This window comes from Canis lupus, chromosome X (assembly GCF_048164855.1).
Source record: "Canis lupus baileyi chromosome X, mCanLup2.hap1, whole genome shotgun sequence".
Taxonomy (NCBI): Eukaryota; Metazoa; Chordata; class Mammalia; order Carnivora; family Canidae; genus Canis; species Canis lupus.
Genome location: NC_132876.1, coordinates 45,503,985 through 45,524,266, shown reverse-complemented (window position 1 = coordinate 45,524,266; position 20,282 = coordinate 45,503,985). Strand labels below are relative to the sequence as shown.

At 40.8% G+C, this 20,282-nt stretch overlaps 1 protein-coding gene across 1 annotated transcript in view; it reads left to right on the top strand.

Moving 5' to 3' along the window:
* Window positions 1–20,282, top strand: part of IL1RAPL2 (interleukin 1 receptor accessory protein like 2) — a 1,316,516-nt gene that overhangs the window by 664,911 nt on the left and 631,323 nt on the right. The window contains exon 3 of the mRNA XM_072815909.1: window positions 15,585–15,858. Coding sequence (XP_072672010.1) covers window positions 15,585–15,858 — 274 coding nt within the window. The remainder of the gene's footprint in view (window positions 1–15,584; window positions 15,859–20,282) is intronic.

Here is a 20,282-nt window from a genome sequence, read left to right as displayed (position 1 = left end):
GGGTTTCTGAAATCTAGAGGTGGACTAAGAACCCAGGATTTGATCTCTTCACTCTATTATGCCCTTTTCTTATATTGCCCAAAGTTACTGTTTCAATAACTTTTCAGAAATGACGGGTGTAGGGTGATAACCCCAAGGGCCTGACAAATCCTCAGTCAATTCAGAAAGATTTCAGTCTCATCATGATTCTTTACTTACTAAAATAGAAAGTGGATTTGGATGTCTTAGAAAAGATTTTCAACAATCCAAAGGTTAACCTCCAGCTAATGTAAAAATTAATTAACCAAGAAGTTCACTCTACTAGCACTAAATTGTGCAAGATATCATGGAATGAGAATATAGAAAACCACATTCAGTAAGACCTACTAAGTGTCTGGTCCAGGAGGTGCTTGAGCGATGAAATGAAAAAGGGAAGAAATTCCATGAGCAGAGTGACATTGACTAATGTGCCAATCAGTATGGCAGGAAAACCAGGATGCCACTCCCAGCTTGACACCTAGGTAAAACAAACTCAGAGCATGACTAAAATTTGGTTGGGAAGGTGTGGAAGGTGGGAGAAATGGTATGAGGGTGTAGACAGGAAAGAGCTGAATGGGTAAGGGCCTGCTGTTCCCTTACAAGGAAGGCTAGGGTAGGACTAGAAGGAGGAGATCAGCCTGTCAACAGCCACGCATTTTGACAGGGTATAGCCTAATTTGGAAGAGCTTGGGTGGTAGAATTGGCGATTTTCGCTGACTTACCAAGGAATTATGAATTCTGGAGCAGGAATTTGGCATAGAGCTTGTTATTAATGTTACTAGTGATGCTAGCTAATGGAAAGGTGGCAGTCATTTGTTCTTGTCAACACATTTTGGACATTGGAGCCTGTCTCCTGACATTCCTTTATTTTAATAATAAATTTATTTCTTATTGGTGTTCAATTTGCCAACATACAGAATAACACCCAGTGCTCATCCCGTCAAGTGCCCCCCTCAGTGCCCGTCACCGATTCACCCCCACCACCCGCCCTCCTCCCCTTCCACCACCCCTAGTTCGTTTCCCAGAGTTAGGAGTCTTTATGTTCTGTCTCCCTTTCTGATATTTCCCACACATTTCTTCTCCCTTCCCTTATATTCCCTTTCACTATTATTTTATTCCCCAAATGAATGAGAACATATAATGTTTGTCCGTCTCCGATTGACTTATTTCACTCGGCATTATACCCTCCAGTTGCATCCACGTTGAAGCAAATGGTGGGTATTTGTCATTTCTAATGGCTGAGTAATATTCCATTGTATACATAAACCACATCTTCTTTATCCATTCATCTTTCGATGGACACCGAGGCTCCTTCCACAGTTTGGCTATTGTGGACATTGCTGCTAGAAACATCGGGGTGCAGGTGTCCCGGCGTTTCATTGCATCTGCATCTTTGGGGTAAATCCCCAAAAGTGCTATTGCTGGGTCTTGGGCAGGTCTATTTTAAACTCTTTGAGGAACCTCCACACAGTTTTCCAGAGTGGCTGCACCAGTTCACATTCCCACCAACAGTGTAAGAGGGTTCCCTTTTCTCCGCATCCTCTCCAACATTTGTGGTTTCCCGCCTTGTTAACTTCCCCCATTCTCACTGGTGTGAGGTGGTATCTCATTGTGGTTTTGATTTGTATTTCCCTGATGGCAAGTGATGCAGAGCATTTTCTCATGTGCATGTTGGCCTTGTCTATGTCTTCCTCTCTGAGATTTCTCTACATGTCTTTTGCCCATTTTATGATTGGATTGTTTGTTTCTTTGGTGTTGAATTTAATAAGTTCTTTATATATCTTGGAAACTAGCCCTTTATCTGATAGGTCATTTACAAATATCTTCTCCCATTCTGTAGGTTATCTTTTAGTTTTGTGGACTGTATCCTTTGCTGTGCAAAAGCTTTTTATCTTGATGAAGTCCCAATAGTTCATGTTTGCTTTTGTTTATTTTGCCTTCCTGGATGTATCTTGCAAGAAGTTACTGTGGCCGAGTTCAAAAAGGGTGTTGCCTGTGTTCTCCTCTAGGATTTTGATGGAATCTTGTCTCACATTTAGATCTTTCATCCATTTTGAGGTTATCTTTGTGTATGGGGCAAGAGAGTGGTCTAGTTTCATTCTTCTGCAGGTGGATGTCCAATTTTCCCAGTATATTTATTGCAGAGACTGTCTTTCTTCCAGTGGATAGTCTTTCCTCCTTTATCGAATATTAGTTGACCATAAAGTTGAGGGTCCACTTTTGGATTCTCTATTCTGTTCCATTGATCTATGTGTCTGTTTCTGTGCCAGTACCACACCGTCTTGATGACCACAGCTTTGTAGTACAACCTGAAATCTGGCATTGTGATGCCCCCAGATGTGGTTTTCTTTTTTAAAATTCCCCTGGCTATTCGGGGTCTTTTCTGATTCCACACAAATCTTAAAATAATTTGTTCTAACTCTCTGAAGACAGTCCATGGTATTTTCATAGGGATTGCATTAAATGTGTAAATTGCCCTGGTAACATTGACATTTTCACAATAATAATTCTGCCAATCCATAGCATGGAATATTTTTCCATCTCTTTGTGTCTTCCTCAATTTCTTTCAGAAGTGTTCTATAGTTTTGAGGGTATAGATCCTTTACCTCTTTGGTTAGGTTTATTCCTAGGTATCTTATGCTTTTGGGTGCAATTGTAAATGGGATTGACTCCTTAATTTCTCTCTCTTCAGTCTCATTGTTAGTGTATAGAAATGCCACTGACTTCTGGGCATTGATTTTTTATCCTCCCACGCTGCCAAAATGCTGTATGAGTTCTAGCAATCTTGGGGTGGAAGCTTTTGTGTTTTCTATGTAGAATATCCTGTCATCGACGAAGAGGAAGAGTTTGACTTCTTCTTTGCCAATTTGAATGCCTTTAATGTCTTTTTGTTGTCTGATTGCTGAGGCTAGGACTTCCAGTACTATGTTGAATAGCAGTGGTGAGAGTGGACATCCCTGTCTTGTTCCTGATCTTAGGGGAAAGGCTCCCAGTGCTTCCCCATTGAGAATTATATTTGCTGTGGGCTTTGCGATGATGGCTTTTAAGATGCTGAAGAATGTTCCCTCTATCCCTACACTCTGAAGAGTTTTGATCAGGAATGGATGCTGTATTTTGGCAAATGCTTTCTTTGCATCTCTGAGAGGATCATATGGTTCTTGGTTTTTCTCTTGCTGATTTGATGAATCACATTGAGTGTTTTACGAGTGTTGAACCAGCCTTGTGTCCCGGGGATAAATCCTACTTGGTCATGGTGAATAATTTTCTTAATGTATTGTTGGATCCTATTGGCTAATATCTTGTTGAGAATTTTTGCATCCATGTTCTTCAGGGATATTGGTCTGTAATTCTCCCTTTTGCTGGAGTCTTTGCCTGGTTTTGGAATTAAGGTGATGCTGGCCTCATAGAACGAATTTGGAAGTACTCCATCTCTTTCTATCTTTCCAAACAGCTTTAGTAGAATAGGTATGGTTTCTTCTTTAAATGTTTGATAGAATTCCCCTGGGAAGCCATCTGGCCCTGGACTTTTGTGTCTTGGGAGGCTTTTCATGACTGCTTCAATTTCCTCCCTGGTTATTGGCCTGTTCAGGTTTTCTCTTTCTTCCTGTTCCAGTTTTGGTAGTTTGTGGCTTTCCAGGAATGTGTCCATTTCTTCTAGATTGCCTAATTTATTGGCGTATAGCTGTTCATAAAATGTTTTTAAAATCGTTTGTATTTCCTTGGTGTTGGTAGTGATCTCTCTTTTCTCATTCTTGATTTTATTAATCTGAGTCTTCTCTCTCTTCTTTTCAATAAGGCTGGCTAATGGTTTATCTATCTTATTAATTCTTTCAAAGAACCAACTACTGGTTTTGTTGATCTGTTCCACAGTTCTGGTCCCGATTTCGTTGAGTTCTGCTCGAATCTTTATTAACTCTCCTCTTCTGCAGGGTGTAGGATCTATTTCCTGTTTTTTCTCTAGCTCCTTTAGGTGTAAGGTTAGCTTTTGTATTTGAGTTCTTTCCCGTTTTTGGATGGATGCTTCTATTGCGATGTATTTCCCCCTCAGGACTGCTTTTGCTGCATCCCAAAGATTCTGAACGGTTGTATCTTCATTCTCATAGTTTTCATGAATCTTTTTAATTCTTCCTTAATTTCCTGGTTAACTCTTTCATCTTTTAGCAGGATGGTTCTTAACCTCCACGTGTTTGAGGTCCTTCCAAACTTCTTGTTCTGATTTAGTTCTAATTTCAAGGCATTATGGTCTGAGAATATGCAGGGGACGATCCCAATCTTTTGGTATCGGTTGAGACCCGATTTGTGACCCAGTATGTGGTCTATTCTGGAGAAAGTTCCATGTGCACTTGGGAAGAATGTGTATTCAGTTGAGTTTGGATGTAAAGTTCTGTAGATATCTCTGAAATCCGTCTGGTCCAGTGTATCATTTAAAGTTCTCGTTTCTTTGGAGATGTTGTGTTTAGAAGACCCATCGAGTGTAGAAAGCGCTAGATTGAAGTCACCAAGTATAAGTGTATTATTATCTAAGTATGTCTTAACTTTGGTTATTAATTGATTTATATATTTGGCAGCTCCCACATTCGGGGCATATATATTGAGGATTGTTAAGTCCTCTTGTTGGTTAGATCCTTTAAGTATGATATAGTGTCCCTCTTCATCTCTCACTACAGTCTTCGGGGTAAATTTTAGTTTATCTGATATAAGGATGGGTACCCCTGCTTTCTTTTGAGGACCATTCGAATGGTAAATGGTTCTCCAACTCAGGCTGTAGATGTCCTTCTGTCTAAAATGAGTCTCTTGTTGACAGCAAATAGATGGGTCCTGCTTTTTTATCCTGTCTGAAACCCTGCGCCTTTTGATGGGGTCTTTAAGCCCGTTCACATTCAGAGTTACTATTGAAAGATAATGAGTTTAGTGTCATCATGATATCTATTCAGTCCTTGTTTTTGTGGAATGTTCCACTGGACTTGTTCTTAAAGGGGAATTTTAAGAGTCCCCCTTAAAATTTCTTGCAGAGCTGGTTTGGAGGTCACCTATTCTTTCAGTTCCTGCCTGTCTTGGAAGCTCTTTATCTCTCCTTCCATTCTGAATGAGAGCCTTGCTGGATAAAGTATTCTTGGTTGCATGTTCTTCTCATTTAGGACCCTGAATATATCCTGCCAGCCCTTTCTGGCCTGCCAGGTCTCTTTGGAGAGGTCTGCTGTTACCCTAATACTCCTCCCCATAAGTCAGGGATTTCTTGTCTTTTGCTGCTTTAAGGATCTTCTCTTTATCTTTGGAATTTGCCAACTTAACTATTAAATGTCGAGGTTTTGAATGGTTTTTATTTATTTTAGGGGGGCATCTCTCTATCTCCTGGATCTGAATGCCTGTTTCCCTTCCCAGATTAGGAAAGTTTTCAGGTATGATTTGTTCAAATACTTATTCTGGACCTCCATCCCTTTCGGCGCCCTCGGGAACCCCAATTAAACGTAGGTTTTTCTTCCTCAGGCTGTCGTTTATTTCCCTTAGTCTATCTTCATGGTCTTTTAATTGTTTGTCTCTTTTTTCCTCAGTTTCTCTCTTTGCTATCAACTTGTCTTCTATGTCACTCACTCGTTCTTCCACCTCATTAACCCTCGTCGTTAGGACTTCTAGTTTGGATTGCATCTCATTTAATTGATTTTTAAATTCTGCCTGATTGGATCTAAAATCTGCAGTCATGAAGTCTCTTGAGTCCTTTATGCTTTTTTCTAGAGCCACCAGTAGCTGTATACTAGTGCTTCTGAATTGGCTTTCTGACATTGAATTGTAATCCAGATTTTGTAACTCTGTGGGAGAGAGGACTGTTTCTGATTCTTTCTTTTGAGGTGAGGTTTTCCTTCTAGTCATTTTGCCAGTGCAGAGTGGCCAAAAACAAGTTGTATTGGGAAAAGGAGATAAGGAGAGGAGAGAAAAAAGGAAAGAAAAGAGAAAAAGAAAGAAGAAAAAAGGAAGAAAAAAGAAAAATAAAGAAGAAAAAGAGAAAGAAAAAGAAAGAAAGGGACAAAAGGGTGGGGGAAGCAAACAGAAATCAAAAAGCAAAACAAAACAAAACAAAACTCAGGGGAGTATCGTCTGATTCTGTATACTTAAATCCCTTGACTTCCCCTGGAACTTGTCCGTCTAGCTGGTATTCTGGGGGAGGGGCCTGTTGTGCTGATTTTCAGGTGTTAGCACTTGGGGGAGCTGCTCTGCCCCCTCCCTGGTGCAGGGCTCAGTGGGGGTTGTTTACCCTGTGAGGCCCCAGGAGGAACAACGCCAGTGGCGGCGGCCAGCCCTGGAGCCCTGGATTCAGCTCCCGCAGGAACTACAGAGCTCTCAGTCTGCAGGGGCCTGGATGCTCAGCTCCGTGCAGGAGCGTCCTTGCTGTCCTGGGCCCTCCTGGCCTCTGTCTGTCCCGGGGGGAGGCTGGATCCTGGGCTGTGTCCCCGGCGTCCTGTGCCGGGCCTGCGCTGTTGGATTCGCGCTCTGGCCGGGCAGCCCCCTCCGCAGAACCTCGGCCCGAGCCCTCTGAGCTGCTCCCGGGTCCAGCTGTGTGCGCTACAGCTATTTAGGGAGCTTGGTGCACTCTCCCCGGGTCGCAGGTGTCTGTTAGTGTCCCAGGGAGCCTGGGGGCATCCCCGCCCCTCCTGGGATCCTGCTCTAACTCCCTGCAAGCGCCTTTCCTCCCGAGAAGATTGGTGCAGCTCCTGCTTCTCCAGGACGGTGCTTTCCTGTCCTGGGGACACTCGCCCCGGCCTTAGCCCGGCTCCTCGCGGGGCCCCTCCCCCTTGGAGGCCTTTTGTTCTTTTATTCCCCCCCCATCTTCCTACCTTGATAGAAGTGTGAACTCTTCTCACTGTCGCATTCCAGCTGTTCTCTCTTTAAATCTCAGGCCGAATTGGTAGATATTCTGGATGATTTGAAGGTTATCTAGGTAATTTGGTGGGGCAGGTGACTTGGGGACCCTACTCTTCCGCCATCTTGCCCCTCCTCCCTCTCCTGACATTCCTATCAGAATTTGGACACATCACTGCTTTCTGTGGTGGGTAGCAGCAGGGGCAATCCTAAAGTCTTTGATAAATACAACTTTTGATTATTAGTGAATTTGGGGGAAAAAACCCACATGGTTTCATCCCATAAAGATTTAATGAGTGCCTACTATGTTCAATACATTGGACTACTATGTTCAATACATTGGTCCTAGCAATACAAAGTAAATGAGACGCCCATCTAACCGAGGAGATATGTAGACAAACACGTGGTGAGAGATGGATTCACATGGAGCAATGAAGTCTGTTTTCAGAGAAGTGGCATTTGAAGCTGCATCTTGGAGGATTAGGATCTCAATAGATAGGCACAGAGGCAAAGGGTATACTGGAGGAAGAGCAAAAGAAGTGAATGGCATGTTCAGGACAGGTGAGTATTGAGGTATTGGATGTGCAAAGAACTATGGGGAGGGGCAGAAAAGACAGGCGTCTAGAGTGAGCCAGGGGAGCTAGGCTTAGGGATTTGCACACCTGGAGCCACTGCAGGTTTTGAGCAGTGAAAGGATGGTCATATACTTCAGAAAGATCACTTTAGTAGCAGTTTCAAGAACAGATTGGAATGGGAAAGTTGGAAAATCATTTTAGAAGGGAATCACAATAGTCCAAACAAGATAGAAGGATCTGGACTTTCACATCTATGAGGATGGAGAGTAGGGGAAGAATTTCAATAATTTTTCAGAAGCAATGAGCTTTACTGTCTTTTTGGGAGGAGCAGGGGGAGGTCACTGGGACGGGAAAGGCAAGATTCAGGGATGTTTTCCAAAGAATTTGATGTGGATGGCTGTGAACATGGGAGGCGGAGCAGATTTGGCATGGAAGATAAACTTACTGCCAAGCATCCTGGATTTGAGGGGGCAGCAGAAAGCCTGCTAGAGGGATTGGCAGGGAGTTCTTATATCCTGTATCCCACAGGCTTATTTGCTGCCGCAGCCATCAAATTAACATCAGTGCATCTGAGAAGGGCTCCTGGCTAGTAATGAATTCCCAAGGAAGCTCTTATGAGGCCTCAGGTAATCAGGAGTGGAGGAGTTAGTTGTAGTGTTTCATGTGGCTTCACCTCCAGAACGTAATTGAGGCTCATTTGTCGGGTAAGATCTAAGGAATGATCTTGACAAAGCATAGCACAGATCCTGTAATGAAAGGGAAATGAAGATGGTTGCCAGCCCATTATTAAGCATAATAACTAGGTTGAAATGAGATGAAAGACTTCATTTAGGCAGAACTTCCCTATTGACAAATGGCAGGGGGTAAAAGTGTGAAAGGAAAGCATATAATCCAATTCATAAAAAGTATAGAAATGCTTTTTAAAACTTGAAGCGATAATCACTCATTGTATATATAGAGCTGGGGTGGGGGATGTTTTCTCTATTGATAGATACTGATGCACAGATGAAAGTTTTTAAAATATTTTTTTTTCTACTGACAGAACTTTATTTAAAAAATAATAAGACAACTCTGTCCATATTCCCAGGCTGGGGGCAAGGAGGCTTGCGTCCAGCAGAAAGGGCACAGGCCATTTACTTCTTGGAGACCTTGACTTCTTGTGCTTGGAGCTGCCCACTTGAGGCAGATAAGTGTTCACCATGATGAGTATAAATGAAAAGAAACTTGTTTTTAGGTCCATGTTTGGGGGAGCTGAGAAATAGAAAGCATTTAACTCCTGTGTTAAAATGTTAGAAATAAAAATAAGAGCACTGTGTTCAAAATTATAATACATAAATACAAATGTTAAGATAAACTCAACTCAGGGCACTTGGGTGGCTCAGTCGATTAAGGATCTGCCTTCAGCTTAGGTCATGATCCGAGGGTCCTGGGATCGAGCCTCCCATTAGGCTCCATGATCATGGAGGGGTCTGCTTCTCCCTCTGCTCCTCCCCTCACTCCTGCTCAACCTCTCCCCTCTAAAAGAAATAAATAAAATCTTAAAAAAAGATAAACACAACTCTATTCCTAGATTATGATTTTAGGGATTGGGTGATCATCCCTAGATATTTAATTTTAAATTGGTATGGGTCAGATAAAATCGATCCTAGTTTTAGATCTGATCTTCAGAGGTTAAATAAAATACACAAATTAAGAATTCATTACTCTATAAGTACTGTGTGTAATTTATAGATAAATAATTGGCATACATTATTTTGTGGTTATTATTCCCACAATGGTTATTATTTGGGGATACATTATCATTCAGCTAGAAAGGTCTACTGTACTGGATAGGCATGTGCTCTTTGGAATACATACAACAATTTCGATAGCATCAAGCAAATTTTAATATTTTAATGGCTCATGAGCTGGGATGGGAGTATAGGAGGCAATATGTAAAACACACAGCATGTAAGAACATAAGTTCTGGAGTCAAACTCACCTGTGTTGGGATCCACACTACTACCACAACTTGCATGACCTTGAGCAAGTCATTTGAACTGAGGTTTTTTTTTTTTTTTCTCCTCAGTAAAATAGGAATGATAAGAGTCCCTACATCCCAGAGTTAACAGGATAGTAAAATGAGAAAAATACATGCAAAGCACCTATCACAGTACCCAGCTGTTCTGTACTAAGGCTCAATGAATGCCAGTAGCTGCTGTTGCACCTTTATGTGCAGGGTCATCCACCTGCTGTGTGTAACCTGATTACCCAGGTTGAGGAAGAACTCAGCTGCATGCTCAACTTTTTGTCTCCCTCTGTCACCCACAGTGGTGCATCCCCAGGTGTGCTGTGATCCCTCCCCAACGACCAGTGGTTGGCAGATAGCAGTTTTTTTAGTTCTAGAGTTTAGGTGGGGAAATGTTAAGTGCTACACAAAAAACTTGGACAGCTCCCCCTCTAGTGGTGATTTGATGAATTGCCCCCAACAATTGCCCTGTTGATCACAAACAGGAGAGCTGGTTGTAAAAATGAAACGGATATAGTTGGCAGAAAGGAAAACAGCTGGTTTAACAAATGAATTTATTAATCACAAACACATAATAAGCTAGTAACAAATGTACATCTGAGGCTTAAGTTGTAATGAATGTCATTAAGATATCTGCAGCTTGTATATTTTCTTCTATGCTAATTAGCCATTTTACCTAAACAGATTTCTAATTCGGGGGAAAAAATCCAGAATTGGCAATTCTACACATAGTTACGTATCCTACCCCCAATAAAAATTACTGTACACAATACTTTTTTCTAAAATAATGTAATTATTGTTGATAACAGCATCTTATCCTCTTTTAGTAATTTATAAACTTTTCTCAGAGCTTTGTTTTCACAGCAGGTAGGTGTAGTATGTTTCCCTCTCCTGGTTGTATTGAGGAGAAAACCAAGGCTTTTCTATAAAGAGGCTAAATAAGTTTTCTTTTGTCACCCAAGGCACTTCTCATGGGATTGTATTAGATTTTACCCCTAGGAATCTCCTCTTGGCAAAATAAATTGCATGGACACTGGTATGTCCCTTATGTGCTCATAAACATCATCTCTTTTTTTTTTCTATTTGAATCTTCATGTTGGGACGCCTAAAAACACAGTTGTTTGGCAGATTGGAATGAAAATGATTAAAATAGAGACCTGGGTTTTTTAAAACAAATTTTAAATATTTATTTTTATTTATTTTAGAGAGAAAGCACGCTCAAGCTGGGGGGAGGGCCAGAGAGAGGCAGAGCAGCAGACTCCCCACTGAGCAGGGTGCCTGACCTGGGGCTCGATCCCAGGATCCTGAGATCATGACCTGAGCAGAAACCAAGACTTGGAGGCTTAAGTGACTGAGCCACCTATGCGCCCTGTGACCTAGGTTTTAAAGAAGTAGCTTTTTTTTTTGCTCCATTATAATTGTTTTGGATAGCTCAGATATTAAAGCATTTCTGCCAAAAAGACTAAACCGAGAGTAATAACTTTGTGAGCCTTACAGAAATGTAAATCAAGGTAGTAGAGATGAAAATCTAAAGAAATAGTTTCTTAATATTGTATAAATACAATAGCAAATCAAGTATTTAATTGATTCTTAAATACTCAAGCTATTCATAAGACTTATGAGTGAACAGAAAATGGATAATTTAGAAATAGGAGGTATTTTCTAATGGAATGGCAGGAATATTTATAACCATATAGAGTTATTAAGAAGCAGAGAACAGGCAGCACTCACTTATACTTTTGTTGAGCTGATGCTGTAGCAAGTTTCAATCCATATGTAGAATTTCACTGTTTGGGAGGGAAAACTGTTTTTTTTTTCTTGTAGTGCCTCTATTTATACTTGGGGCTGGTCAATGAAACCCAGTTCTCAACTCACCTGTGGGAGAAGCTGGTCTGTCCAGAAACTGCTTTTCTCAGGAACCCTGTCAGGGCCAACTTAAACAGGTGTGACTGGAGTTGTAAACAGAATGGGCCTGAACACTCTGGATTATAGGCTTGTGCTGATGAGATCAAGCTTGCAGGTTGGCTTCCTCTGTGTGCTACTCAGTTCCACTAAGTCCCCAACCTGGCCATAGTCTGCACCTTTGTCAGCTGCATGACAGATCCCTATTTGCCAAATATGTATAGAGTGTCAACATGTGAGGGGCCCTGAAAATGAGGCATATTATTGCAAACTCATTCTCATGATAGAAACATGACTTGCACTAATGACTTCTGGTGGCACCATCTTTGATTCCTGCAATGACCTTGGCTAATTGAATTCTATGCGACCTTTCTCCTCTTCCTGCCTTTTTGTGACCCTCTCACACCTTTTGATGCTTCTCCTTTAACCTCATAGTTTCAGTTCCTTCATGCTGCCCTGCCACCTGACTTCCCAGGTCTCTTAATACAGTACATCCTTCTTAGTTGCTTCACCATTCCCAAATCTAAAAAATGGCTGTGCTATATCATATTCTATCCCCTCTTGCCCTGCTCTTGGCTTATTTCCCTAGGAATAGCAATCTAAGAGAAACAAGTCATACTATCATGTTGAGATCTAGTAGGGTCCAATACTCTCTTGATATAAGAATACAATGCCTTAACTCATAGGAATGGATTTCTACTCATGAAACATCAGTGTGGCAAAATATTTGGTGGCAGATGGGCCTTCATGGATCCTTGGTATCATACCCTTTGTCTACCTTTTTTAAAAGATTTTATTTATTTATTCATGGGAGACAGAGATTGAGAGAGGCAGAGACACAGGCAGAGGGAGAAGCAGGCTCCATGTAGGGAGCCTGACACGGGACTCAATCCCGGGCCCCCAGGATCAGGCCCTGGGCTAAAGGTGGCGCTAAACCACTGAGCTACCCGGGCTGCCCCCCTTTGTCTACTTTTGAGGAAGACTCCCTCTGGTTTCTTGAAATACCTTATATTGTAACTCTGTATTGTGAATACTAAAGGAAAAGAATAAAGGAGATAACATACAGAAATTGTTTTCCTCATTACTGCAGATCTGTTTTCTGCCTATTGACCACCTTTTAACTAAATACTTCCTTTTTACTAACTAAACAAGAGAACAGAGAAAAAGGAACTATGAATCTATTAAATCAAATACATTTTGCTCAAGTAGTAGTACTTAGAAGGAAATGAATTCTCAGTATACTCTCAAGGTCTGTATGATAAAGCTAATTGTGAATGCAGTTAAATGTCTTCAACTGCCTTTGAACATGATCATTGTGTCTCAGGAGCAGATATTTTGATTATCTTCAATACCAACTATGTCCTGTTACTAATGGGCCAAACCAGACTGTTAATACTGTAAAAGCGAGATTGTACAACAGATCATTTAAAGGAAGCAACTAAAGGGATTTAGGGAACCAATGGAGAAAAAAACATTCCAAAAGGGTTTTTTTAAAGTAAGTAATTATAGAGGTTGAAGCTACTTTGCTAAGCCAAATTTGTTAATTCAAAAACATTTGCTGTGCCTCGTAGGGTTAGGGGAATAAACTAGACTATTTAAGAGTCTTTTTAAATTATCCTCAGGTTTTTGTTTTTGTTAATGCCTGGGAACAGTGTCACAGGCAATCCATTGAAAGGAATAGTATCAAATTCATTAAAGATTATAAAGCAATAAATATTAAAATTACATTTAATCCAGAGAGGATTACCATAATTTACCATGACCCAGAAAGTTGAGCTAATACAGATTCCCCCCCTCTATTATTGACACTTAGGAGAGTGACACATGACAGGTAAACAACTAATACCAGGGAGTGAATAATAAAGCTCTGCAAGAACTTGCTAGTCTTAAGTACATATTTAGTCTAATCCAGTTGTGCCTTCTTGCTTCAACAGTGCAAAATGGTCATCAAAATCCATAGTGGTGAATCTGGTACCTTCTGAATCCTCAAAGAAAGTTCAAATGCCCTTCATATAAATTTAGAATGATTTATTTGGTTATTAATTTGTTTTTCAATGAATATATACATAAGAGGATTTGAAGCAGCTTATAACAAAAGCCCATATGTAGCATGGCAATAAAAAATGAAGTCAGAAAGAGAGATCAGAAGAAATCACAGAATTCAAAAACTTTCTTGGGCTGTAGACCCTTTTAGTGATCTATTAAATAGCTGTGGGACATCTCCCCAGAAAAGTATTACTATGCAAATAGGCACAGAAACCTTTAAGCCTATCCAGGCACCGTCCCCCTGTGTGACTTTGAACCCTGGTCAAGAACCCTTGAATAGAGGAAGCAGTATCTTGAGGTAAGGTAGTTATTGCATTGGGGGCACCTGAGAGGCCAAGTTGGTTAACCGTCCCAATTTTGGTTTAGGCTCAGTTCCTGATCTCAGGGTCATGAGATCAGCCCAGAGTTGGCTCTGGACTCAGCATGGAGTCTGCTTAAGGTTCTTTTTATCTCTCTCCCTCTACCTCTGCCCCTCCCCCTCCCACCCCCCTCCTATGTGCCTGTGCACAATCCCTCTCTGCCCCTCTCCCTTGCACCTGCACACACTCTCTCTAAAATAAATAAAACTTAAAAAGAAAAAGATAATGTTTGTCCTTCTCCGATTGACATTATATGGTCTCATTCATTTGGGGAATATAAAAAATAGTGAAAGGGAATAAAATATAATAATAAAATAGTGAAAGGGGAGGTGGGCGAGGGTGGGGGTGACTGGGTGGCAGGCACTGAGGGGGGCACTTGATGGGATGAGCACTGGGTGTTATTCTGTATGTTGGCAAATTGAACACCAATAAAAAATAAATTTATAAAAAAAGAAAAAGATATTATTGCACTTGAGTATTGTATTTATCCCTGAGCTTCCTGTCAACTGAGGTTAAGAGATAAACACACTGGGCTGAGGAGTTCTCAAAATCTACAAAAAGAAGCAGATCAGTTTACAAAATTATAAGTGAAACACATAATTTTAAAATGGCAGTGTTTATATGTTTATGAAAGGGTTTTTTTATAAAGAGTAATCAAGTAATATAAAGGGATGTTGCATAATTTGATTGAAATTCTTTGAAATTAAATAATTGGAGGTAGAATATCTATGGTAATTGTGCTGACTCGTATATTAAATTAGCCAATGTCATTTCCAACCATTCTGGGAAGGAGGGAATCTACTGTATATGTCTTTCTTTAATGGTAGATTTACCCACCTAATATTATTTGATTAAAACTGACATTAATATAATATATTCCCATGAGCAAACATCAGCTGAGCAGCAAGGGAGGCCTTAGGGTATAAGAAGAAATCAAACTGTGATTAAATATCTATTAATAGTTCATACCATGGAAAACAGGCATTTAGATAATAGCAAATAATCACTTTAGGTGTCTGCTGCTTCCAACTTTTCTTGAAGGCAAATAAATAACACAATCGTTCCTGTCACAATTATAAGCAGAGTCAGTATAGGGTAGGGGTTAAGAACACAGTCTGTAGAATCAGAGACTGGTTTTCTACCACTTCTTAGCTGTGTGACCTTGGACAAAGTCACTGAACTTCTTTGAGTCTCAGTTTTCTTGTCTGTAAAATGAAAATCATAAATGAATCTCAAGGCTGCTCCTAGGCTGTACAAGGGTCCCCCGGAAGTATTTCTTTTGTGGGACTCCTGTCCAAACACCTTGAGTCTCCTAAAATCTACGTCAGTGTCATCCTAGCTATCCAATCTCACACAATCCTGTGAAGGAAATACCACATGACTAGCAGGAGTAATCCACTTGCCAGACTAGTCTGCCAGAATTGGGACCTATTGGTGGGGCCCCAGGACAACCACATAAGCACCAGTGCTGGATGAAGCTCTTTGAAGGATCCAGTCAACTGCAAGTAGAAGGTCACTGTAGAGGACTGAAAATTCCACAGAGGCACAGAGCTAGAATAGGGATCCTATTGGCAGGTCTTGAAGGACGCTGGTCTATCTCAAAGGAGCAGTAGGAAGATTGGCAGGTCTAAGAGGGATGCTGGTCTATATCAAAGGAGCAGTAGGAAGATTAAAGTAATCTATGTAAAGCACTTGACATGCAAATTCCGTGAAGCCTGGCTCACAGTAAGTCCTCAGTAACATGTTGGCAATGATTATTGTGCTTATCATTAGTATTAATGATACTCACTGCATTTCATGCCCAATCTGGTTTTCTTTCAGTGGATGGCTGCATTGACTGGTCAGTGGATCTCAAGACATACATGGCTTTGGCAGGTGAACCAGTACGAGTGAAATGTGCCCTTTTCTACAGTTATATTCGCACCAACTATAGCATGGCCCAGAGCACTGGGCTCAGGCTTATGTGGTACAAAAATAAAGGTGATTTAGAAGAGCCCATCATCTTTTCAGAGGTCAGGATGAGCAAAGAAGAAGATTCAATATGGTTTCACTCAGCAGAGGCACAAGACAGTGGATTCTACACTTGTGTTTTAAGGTGAGTGCTACATGAAAATATTACTCAGTACCATAGCTAGTAGTTTTTTCATTGGGCCTGGAGTATATAGAGGTGCTGCTCATGTTATACAATGGACATTTTCTTGAAATATAGTTGCAGTGTATGTGGAGCTTCAGTAAATTAAATTCTAATTATTTACTGGAACTACAGAGTAGATTCTTACCAAATTTTCATAAAATGGGACTTCCATTTACTGTGTATATTCATATAATTTAGAAAAGTTTTTTTTAAAATTTTATTTATTTATGATAGTCACAGAGAGAGAGAGAGGCAGAGACATAGGCAGAGGGAGAAGCAGGCTCCATGCACGGGGAGCCCGACGTGGGATTCGATCCCGGGTCTCCAGGATCGCGCCCTGGGCCAAAGGCAGGCGCCAAACCGCTGCGCCACCCAGGGATCCCCAATTTAGAAAAGTTTTGAATTTGATCCATTTCTTCCTTGACTCCACCCCTGTTATATGAACAGTTGTTTTTTCATAGAGCCGGTTGGCTCAATGATCTTAATACCTGACTATGAAAATGGCCTAAAGTATCATTTAGGCCAAGGTGTCTCCTTTTTTCTTGATGGAAAATAGCTTCAGGTGCTGCTGGGAGATCTCTTAGCAAATGGACTGCTGTTGAAATTTTTCACATAATTTCCAATATGACCTTGAGTCCACTGTATCTAAATATTCAACATGGAGCCCTGTAAACACACCGTCATCATGAGTTCCTAGGTGCTTTGTGGGGAATATATCACAGGTACAATTCATTTTTGCAAGAAGCAATCTGCTTTATCTGTAGAGATTCCACAGTATGTCCTCCCTTCCCCTTGTGCCCTGGTGCTAGGATCTAGGATCTAGAATCTCAGATAGAGACTGCATTAGGTATTGAAGTAGATAGCTGAAATGACCTTTACATCATTTTCAATTCTACCATTTTGGGAGTCTCTGATCTTGCTCACCAGGGACCTACACTCTATTATTTGATTTTAACTTCTTGGAAATGCAGACCCTTCCTATTTTTGTCTCCTATGGACTTTGATGCCAAAGCTATGTCACCTCTTTATCAAAAACACTTTGAAACCCATGGTGAGGCCTCATTGTTCAAAAGGCCAGGAGAACAAGATGGTGTATAAATAATCTTCTTGAAGCTCTAAGCATCAAATGTGTTTTGTATCTGTGTGTTTTGAGGGAGGGGGGTGTTGGGGAAGCAACTGGTGAGCATAGTTTCTGTTTGTGGTGGGCAAAAACTCTAGGATATTGGCAGAAATAGCAATCATTCTCATCACATCCTTAGTGATATCAACATTTTCATGTACTTGGGCATCCCGTAGCACAATTGAGAAAAGGATGTTAATTCAACTTTAGTGATGGCCACTGTATTCTTTTGGGTGCTGCTACCCTTTTCCTGCTTACCTCCTCTCCACCCTCCATACTCATTCAATCCGGCCAATCTTTTTTTTAAAATTAATTTTTTATTGGTGTTAAATTTACGAACATACAGAATAACACCCAGTGCTCAACCTGTCAAGTGCCCCCCTCAGTGCCTATCACCCATTCACCCCCACCGCCCGCCCTCCTCCCTTTCCACCACCCCTAGTTCGTTTCCCAGAGTTAGGAGTCTTTATGTTCCGTCTCCCTTTCTGATATTTCCCACACATTTCTTCTCCCTTCCTTTATATTCCCTTTCAATATTATTTATATTCCCCAAATAAATGAGAACATACACTGTTTGTCCTTCTCCGATTGACTTACTTCACTCAGCATAATACCCTCCAGTTCCATCCACGACAAAGCAAAAGGTGGGTATTTGTCGTTTCTAATGGCTGAGTAATATTCCATTGTATACATAAACCGCACCTTCTTTATCCATTCCTCTTTTGATGGACACCGAGGCTCCTTCCACAGTTTGGCTATTGTGGACATTGCTGCTAGAAACATAGGGGTGCAGGTGTCCCGGCTTTTCATTGCATCTGAATCTTGGGGGAAATCCCCAACAGTGCAATTGCTGGGTCCTAGGGCAGGTCTATTTTTAACTCTTTGAGGAACCTCCACACAGTTTTGCACAGTGGCTGCACCAGTTCACATTCCCACCAACAGTGTAAGATGGTTCCCTTTTCTCTGCATCCTCTCCAACATTTGTGGTTTCCTGCCTTGTTAATTTTCCCCATTCTCACTGGTGTCAGGTGGGATCTCATTGTGGTTTTGATTTGTATTTCCCTGATGGCAAGTGATGCAGAGCATTTTCTCATATGCATGTTGGCCATGTCTATGTCTTCCTCTGTGAGATTTCTGTTCATGTCTTTTGCCCATTTCATGATTGGATTGTTTGTTTCTTTGGTGTTGAGTTTAAGAAGTTCTTTCTAGATCTTGGAAACTAGCCCTTTATCTGATAGGTCATTTGCAAATGTCTTCTCCCATTCTGTCGGTTGTCTTTTACTTTTGTTGACTGTATCCTTTGCTGTGCAAAAGCTTCTTATCTTGATGAAGTCCCAATAGTTCATTTTTGCTTTTGTTTCTTTTGTCTTCGTGGATGTATCTTGCAAGAAATTACTGTGGCCAAGTTCAAAAAGGGCGTTGCCTGTGTTTTCCTCTAGGATTTTGATGGAATCTTGTCTGACATTTAGATCTTTCATCCATTTTGAGTTTCTCTTTGTGTATGGTGCAAGAGAGTGGTCTAGTTTCATTCTTCTGCATGTGGATGTCCAATTTTCTCAGCACCATCTATTGAAGAGGCTGTCTTTCTTCCAATGTATAGTCTTTCCTCCTTTATCGAATATTAGTTGACCATAAAGTTCAGGGTCCACTTCTGGATTCTCTATTCTGTTCCATTGATCTATGTATCTGTTTTTGTGCCAGTACCACACTGTCTTGATGACCACAGCTTTGTAGTACAACCTGAAATCTGGCATTGTGATGCCCCCGTTATGGTTTTCTTTTGTAAAACTCCCTTGGCTATTCGGGGTCTTTTCTGATTCCACACAAATCTTAAAATAATTTGTTCTAAATCTCTGAAGAAAGTCCATGGTATTTTGATAGGGATTGCATTAAACGTGTAAATTGCCCTGGGTAACATTGACATTTTCACAATATTAATTCTGCCAATCCATGAGCATGGAATATTTTTCCATCTCTTTGTGTCTTCCTCAATTTCTTTCAGAAGTGTTCTATAGTTTTGAGGGTATAGATCCTTTACCTCTTTAGTTAGGTTTATTCCTAGGTATCTTACGCTTTTGGGTGCAATTGTAAATGGGATTGACTCCTTAAGTTCTCTTTCTTCAGTCTCATTTTTAGTGTAGAGAAATGCCATTGATTTCTGGGCATTGATTTTGTATCCTGCCACGCTACCAAATTGCTGTATGAGTTCTAGCAATCTTGGGGTGGAGGCTTTTGGGTTTTCTATGTAGAGTATCATGTTATCGGCGAAGAGGGAGAGTTTGACTTCTTCTTTGCCAGTTTGAATGCCTTTAATGTCTTTTTGTTGTCTCTTTGCTGAGGCTAGGACTTCCAGTACTATGTTGAATAGCAGTGGTGAGAGTGGACATCCCTGTCTTGTTCCTGATCTTAGGGGAAAGGCTCCCAGTGCTTCCCCAATGAGAATGATATTTGCTGTGGGCTTTTCATAGATGGCTTTTAAGATATTGAGGAATGTTCCCTCTATCCCTACACTCTGAAGAGTTTTGATCAGGAATGGATGCTGTATTTTGGCAAATGCTTTCTCTGCAGCTAATGAGAGGATCATAGGGTTCTTGGTTTTTCTCTTGCTGATATGATGAATCACATTGAGTGTTTTACGAGTGTTGAACCAGCCTTGTGTCCCGGGGATAAATCCTACTTGGTCATGGTGAATAATTTTCTTAATGTATTGTTGGATCCTATTGGCTAGTATCTTGTTGAGAATTTTTGCATCTATGTTCATCAGGGATACTGGTCTGTAATTCTCCTTTTTGGTGGAGTCTTTGGTTTTGGAATGAAGGTGATGCTGGCCTCATAGAACGAATTTGGAAGGACTCCATCACTTTCTATCTTTCCAAACAGCTTTAGTAGAATAGGTATGATTTCTTCTTTAAACGTTTGATAGAATTCCCCTGGAAAGCCATCTGGCCCTGGACTCTTGTGTCTTGGGAGGTTTTTGATGACTGCTTCAATTTCCTCCCTGGTTATTGGCCTGTTAAGGTTTTCTATTTCTTCCTGTTCCAGTTTTGGTAGTTTGTGGCTTTCCAGGAATGCATCCATTTCTTCTAGATTGCCTAATTTATTGGCATATAACTGTTGATAATATGTTTTTAAAATCGTTTGTATTGCCTTGGTGTTGGTAGTGATCTCTCCTTTCTCATTCTTGATTTTATTAATTTGAGTGTTCTCTCTCTTCTTTATAATAAGGTTAGCTAATGGTTTATCTATCTTATTAATTCTTTCAAAG